The following is a 7,224-nucleotide window of genomic DNA, read 5'->3' on the forward strand; positions in this document are numbered from 1 at the left end:
ATTCTTAGATCAGAAAGCACACCTTCTGAGCCTTGGTAAATGTCATAATGTTCATTGAAGAAATATCTGCAATAAAGAAGAAGAACCCTTTCCCAAAACTGGAGGGTCTAATTTGGCTGAGTAGAACTGAAGTTGGTTGTATGCCTGACTGTCTCAATCTGAGTTCAGTCCCAACTATTCATTGCTCTCTGTGCAACTAGTATAATCTCTGTCGCTCCACAATCCTTTATTAGAATAATCAGGTTAAAAAAACTGACTTCTTGTGACTTAAGGAATAATTTCCAGAGCTGAGACTGAAACTCAATACCTAGGGATTATTAAAATTACTAGTATAATTCAGCATTTCTTAATGTTTACTTTTCATATTTCAGACATCACAGAACTCAGAGTTAAAAGAAGACATCACATATTCTACAGTAACTACAATTGTAAAGAAGAAAAAGAAGAAAGTCATTGATGAATCAATAGTGTACTCCACACTCAAGGGGATTTGAGAGACAAATGCAGACTAGATGTACAGGAGTGTCATCTGACTAAGCAGGAAATACAGTAGCAACAACCAGCTATTCATTCGACTGAATACATGTGTGACACTTGGATTTTGGCTGTAAACATTTAGGGCTTATGCTGAGCAGCCTCTAAAAATACACCAAATTAAATCTACTTTTGCCAGGCAACAATACAGTGCGCTACACTCTGCTGAATCCTGCGTTGGAACACATGAAAATGTGCAATCAAGAAAATTGCACAGAACACCCTACTTTACAAGAAGTTATTTTTTAAGTTTGTTTTCTTGAAGTGTGTTTTCTGCATTAAGCAACATTTTTATTTTTTTTTTTTGGACTGGCATGCAGAGGTAGATAGTGCTGCTACCCTTATAAAAAGGAAAAAGGTAAAGAAACAATGTAAACATTACTCTTTTTATATTTATACTAAATATAACCTTCATACTTGGTTTATGACTTGAAAAAGAGAAGGGCATTTCCTCTGTACAGTGCAAAAATAATTGAAGTATAAATTGGCCAAATGAAGGAAACAAAAGAAATGAGAAACAATGCTGCTCGTTCTAATTAGGGTCATGGACGAAAGAGCAGATAAGAAACAGCCTTGCACAGGATAGCAGGGCCCGTTCAGACTCACTGACACAGGCCCAACATGTAATTACAAATTAACCTTACTAGTATCTGTTTTGGGAAGTGGGAGAAAACACAGACTGTCCCTCAGAAACCTCACATACATAGAGGGTGAATAAGCAAACTCCATAAAAACAACTACTGGGTTTGGGATTGAAGTCCAGAACAGGGCATCTGTGAGGCTGTATTGTTATTGAGTGATTTCAAATTTATCATAAATTTATCAAGGAAAGGCAGGACACTGGACTATAAACCTGGTGTTGAGTTAAAAAGGCTAAATTTGGAATTGATTTGTTTGTTGACTTTCCAATTTAAATCAATTTTTAGGGATTTGGTTTAATTCTTGTTCAATTCAGTGACTATATTAAATGTTTGTTCTCCCGGAGTCCAAGTGGATTTTCTTTAAAGCCGATAAGCCTAAGTGGTGCATTTTTTTGGGATGTGGCGGTGTTTGGGGACTAGAATGCCTTGTGGAAAACCTGTACAGACATGGGGAGAACTTGCATCAGTTTCCCTACACATGCACACTTCACTGGCCCTGTGTGCATAAATGTGCCTCAATGAATTGACGTTGCATCCTAGGATAATTTCTGTTTTATCCCTGATAATGCTGGGATAGGAAATGATTCACTGAGGCCCTGCAATTGAAAGAAAATATTCAATACTGGGTGAATAATTAAAGTATGCATAGGGGAGTTAACACAATTATTATAGTTTAACTGTCTGGTGGGAACAAGATACATTTTTCAAAAATATGTTCAGTAGTCCCAATACTTTGATAGTAATTGCAACCAGACCTTAAGAAATTGACTTGTTTTTATTATTACCTATTTGACTGACACTGTTATCCATGGATATATTTTTAGCAGTTACACTAGTGCAGCGGTGACTTGTTCATGGTCACAATGTGAATCAAAGTAACTTATCTGACAGCTCTGGTTTTCAAAATCTGATGTGTTGTCCACTACATCACTCTGCTAGCTGTGTTTTAGCAGAGATATCAAAAAGTAACTAGACCAGGAATTTCAGTTAAAATATTGACATTTCCTTTAGAAGTATAGAATGTTATTACAACTGTGAATGTTTGATTAACTGCTACTGCATACAATATGCTTATGGACAACAGGGACATTAAAGGCAGCTGCAGTACCACTTATATGTGTCTTGACTGCAAGTAAATCGATAGAATAAATTCCCATCATTTTTATTATGAATTGTGGACAATAGATAAACTCTTGAGAAATTCCTGAACCCAAACAACAAATAGGAGGCCATTTCAACAAAAAGACAGGTTTATTAAAAGAGAAGAATACTTAGAAGAAGGGAGTAAGAAAAGTGCACACAAAATGGTAAAATGACAGGGCCTACTAAGACAGTAGCAGTCATTAGCGATCCCTTGGGACAGCTGAACAACAAATATAATGTAGTCATCTCACCCCTGCTTATCTTCCATACTTCACACTTTCTTCTTCTCTGACCTTCATCTAACAATCATTTGCTCTTGTCCACCCAACATCCAAACTCCAAAAACAATTGGCTAAATGGGGTTTTTATAGCCAGATTATTGTACATCTTATGATAGATCCTGGGAATCACTTCACCAAGCCCTGGTTTCAATAGGGTTGACCTCCTGGCGGCACATATTCCCCTCATATATATCTATACTGGAGAGTTTCACAAGTACCCTGTGAGGCTAAAGTATACTCTCATCTCATGCTTTGGAAAGTTCAAAAACTTGAAAAACTACAACAGGAATTTCCCAATTTATTCTTGGGCCTTGCTAAACCCAGTTCTGTAATGGTAAAACCCTCTGCTTGTCATATATGGTGCCCTAGATCTCGTTATAATATTTGACATTACTTGCAAGTAAATGTATAGCAAAAAAGCAATTGAAATCAAGAAGTCAAAAGGTCCACTTTGACTTACCATAAAACAAAAATATTACAAGTTGATTTCAATTTGAGTCGAGAAAAAGGATGTGAGATGATGAGTCTAAAAGCGATCAAGAAGGAAGTTGTTATCTTAAAAATAGCTATACACTGATAACAAAGATATTCTGTTTGTTGTGCTATTAGCAAACATTGTTTAAGTTATTAATGTCATAATTTAAAACCTTTTTACTTATATAATGTTAAAGAGTGATTTGCTTCCAAATTTATTTTTAAGAAACCACCTTTTTCCAGACATTTGCATGGTTTGGTGACTACTTATATTTCTCCTATTGGTGTGGGTTTAAACTTAATAGCAGGGATACTTTATAATGTGGTCTGAGAATTTTCATTTATGGAAAGCAACCAAGAAGTGTATTTTTTTACTATAGTGTATTTTTATGCATTTTTTTTCTTAGATTCTTACATGTTGTAGTTTGTCTATGTAACCTTGTCAAGAATTTAACAAACTGACAATATGCAGAAATAAAATTCCTCTAATTAGTAGATGGTAGCAAAAGTTTTAAAATTTTTTATAGGACTCACCCATTTTTTTGTTACTGTTATAAATAAGAACACTTTGTGGAGAGCATCTATAGACTTGGAAAATCCCCTTCCAATTCACTGTTGTTTTTACTTGAACATTACCTTTCAGCAGCTAATATATCCTAAAGTCTTGAACTACAAAGATTTTCTGACTTCCCAAGCTCACAACTTCAATTCTTCATTCACGGCACACTTTCTAACATATTCTAGCAGTCCAAAGAAATGAAGGTGCTAGCAGGGCTCACAGGGCACCCTCAGAAAGGGTCAGCAAACATTAATGAACTTAATTGTAGCAGCATATTTAAGCGACATTTCACATTCAGAACAATGAAAACAAAATGATTATTGAACATCTCAGGCTATTATGTACAAAGTTCCCAGGGATAGCATATAATGACATCACCCTTATTCACTGCTCAGATGTGAACTGAATAACTTCCTACAAGAGCAAATAGACAAATGTACCAGAAATTTAAAAAAAAACTAATAAGGCATACAGTATGTACATATCATAATCATGTGAAAATTTAAACTACATACCTGGTAGAATATTCATGCAACAATGCCATAATTGCCACGGTGCCACAGGCAATTCCAATACAATATCACTTACCATTTTTACTCGTGTACCATGCGCCCTCATGTAAGACGCGCACCCTAATTTTTACAAAGAAAATTGCGAAAACCGTTTTGCCCCGTGTACGACACGCGTTGTGATTGTATAGGAAGCGTTTAGGGCATGTTTTCTGCAAAATGCCCTTCTGTTTTTGTTGCATGACAAAAGTTTTTCTTTCTTCCGTCGCGCGAGAGTGAGCGAGTGAGAGAGAGAGAGAGCATGAGGGAGCAAGAAAGAGAGAGAGAGAGAGAGCGCAAGCAGGAGAGAGAGTGAGTGAGAGGGCGCAAGCAGAAGAAATAAACATTACAGAAAAAAATTTCCTCATGTATGACGCGCACCTGATTTTCTAATGCTAATTTTCGGGAAAAAATGTGCGCGTGGTACACGCATAAATACGGTAATCATACTGTATGCCAAAATGGCACATTTCCAATCCATTACTTGGGTCAAAAGGAAACACAGAAACCTGGAAACAAATTACTGAACTAAAAAAAGTGATTCAGTTAAAACATCTAATACCTTACTTATCATGGAAAAACATGGGAAGACTTATTAATTTGCTCATTCGTTAATTAATTAATTCATTCATTCATTTTACTTTGCTTATTCTGATGATCTTCATGGTATAGGCTGAGCTGGGCTGATCAGGCAACCCCATTCTCAATAATTTTCCACTTGATCTTATCCCCAACATATGTGTACGTGATGGCTCTGAGGCTAAGCATCTGCACTGGAATCCAGAAGGTTGCCAGTTCGAATCACCATCACTGCTAAAAAGAGATCCTGCTCTGCTTGGCACTTGAGCAAGTCCCTTAACCTACAATTGCTCCTGGGGCGCTTGCTGTATACCCAAGGGGGTATGCAAAAACTAAAAAATTCCTAATACAAGAAATTGTATAAGGCGAAATAAAGAACAAAAAAAAAATATTCCTGACACACTAATGTGAAATGATTAATTGCTGCTACCTGTAATTATTCATAATATAACATCATTGACCCTTAGGGATAGGATGAGAAGCACAAACATCCAGGAGAGGCTCGGAGTGGAACTGCTGACCCTCCGCATTGAGAAGTGGTTCGAGTATTTAATACAGTGATCCAGGGCTCACTGGGAGGATTATAATTCCCAGATAGCTGGGGAACACCTTGGGATCCCACAGTATTGTTGGCAAGTATGGCTGAGGAAAAGGATGTATGGGCTTCACTGCTAAGACTGTTGCCCCTGCAACCAGGCTTTGGATAAGTGGTCAAAAATAGATGGATGGATAATATCATTCATAAGATTTTCAGTTTATAGGTGAAAACAAAGAATGAAAGCTGACAAACTATACTCTCATTTGTTATGGAAAAATTAATCTTTTTATCCCAGTCACATCACATGTACATCGGTGTCATTTGAATTCCCACATTCTTCTGGCATTAAGAAAAGCAATTTGAAAGGATGGAGAGACAAAGCTGCGCTTTATCTATTTGAGTGTTATATAGACTGCAACCCCCTACAAGAAATTTGTAGCAAATACATATTTGATAAGTTTAATGGTACACTGTGCTAACTTCACAAAATTTTGCCAACAAATACACAGAGTTAATTGTGACAAGTATTTCTGTCTTCTTTGCTGAGCCAGTTACAATGTATGCTTTCCTCATTCTCAAATTAGAATGGTAATATTTCTTGCTTGCTCATGTGACACCGATATACAGCACAAATCCTTTTAGGTGAAATAAACCAATATTTTATGTTTTGCAAGCCATTATCTAATTTTTAATATGATTACTGGATGCTGGCAGTGTTGGATTTCCTAAAATGGCAGTTTAGAGTATTTCATAAACTCATTTAAATTAGGCTAAAATTAATCAAACCACTTTGATGAAAGTGTATGCCAATCTGCATTATCACACACAGGTAACTGAAGACTAGATAGAATTTGTTTTCATTTGTTCTTATTTAGCATAATATAACTATTTAAAAATATGACCTTTTTATTGTCTGTAAGTATAATATTCTTTATATTGAACTATTACATCATTCACTTTCTCTCAAATAAATAAACTGAGCTTTTTAATTCAAGTCATTATTCATTGATTTTTATTTGTGTTGCGACACTGTGGTAACTGCTTTAAGTTGCTTATGTTTGTTTCTATTTTTGCTCATTACTGAATCCTTTTAATTTCACAAAGTGCCTTATAATCATTCACACAAAAAAGATGTATTGAAAACTAATATGTAAAAAGTTGCAGTACTGTGTAATTTTATAGGTTAGAATAGTTCATACAGGAAAGTGGTTTGATGTAAGGCAGAAAATAATACAATGTGACTGTGGATGTCAAAATAGCATCAAACAATTCATTCTTAGCAGTAGAAAAGAAGTGGGTCTTCAGTGTGCATCTAAGAGTTGGCACCAGTATTTATTCTGAAAAAGTTTGTATTGCTTGTTAGAAGCTTACCTTCTACCAGTTTCCATTAATTCCACAACCAATTTTAATGCAATAGCTGGCATACATTTTACTAATTCTCTTTATACATTCAAATGCTTTAATCCTGTCACTGTCACTTTTTTATTTTAATTTCTTTAATGTGTAGGTGTACACATTTACTCTTTTTACATTGCTCATACACTGCAGTTGTTGAATCGGCCTAGTTTTTGTTCCTCTGCCTTTCTCTAGCGTCTTTTTTCATAACACAAAGACCCAAAATAAACTTGGTATTAGAAATGAGGCCTTATCAGTGCAGTCTTTATATAGAGGGAGCTAAATATTCAGACAAAGCTGTTCATTTACTGCTTAGTCCTCATTTATGGTCACACGCCTTGGGTAGAGACTAAAAAATAAGATAGTTGTGTTCAAGCACTCAGATATAAAAGAGATATTTACTGTGATAAGCATGGTGTGACCCAATGAGAACTCTCCTAGTAACAAGCTGGAATGAAACTAAACATGAATAAAACATGAACATGTACAGGAAAAATTGCACTGAATCACCATTAAATTCGTTCTTGATTAC

At 35.6% G+C, this 7,224-nt stretch overlaps 1 protein-coding gene across 5 annotated transcripts in view; it reads left to right on the forward strand.

Moving 5' to 3' along the window:
• The window catches only part of LOC114650529 (uncharacterized), a 414,437-nt gene extending 409,915 nt beyond the window's left edge, over positions 1-4,522 (forward strand). For all 5 annotated transcript variants that reach the window (XM_051934845.1, XM_051934850.1, XM_051934854.1 and 2 more), the window contains one exon: positions 372-4,522. In XM_051934845.1, coding sequence (XP_051790805.1) covers positions 372-494 — 123 coding nt within the window. In that variant the 3' untranslated portion in view covers positions 495-4,522. The remainder of the gene's footprint in view (positions 1-371) is intronic.
• Positions 4,523-7,224: the final 2,702 nt, after the last annotated feature.

This window comes from Erpetoichthys calabaricus, chromosome 1 (genome assembly GCF_900747795.2).
Source record: "Erpetoichthys calabaricus chromosome 1, fErpCal1.3, whole genome shotgun sequence".
Lineage (NCBI taxonomy): Eukaryota > Metazoa > Chordata > Cladistia > Polypteriformes > Polypteridae > Erpetoichthys > Erpetoichthys calabaricus.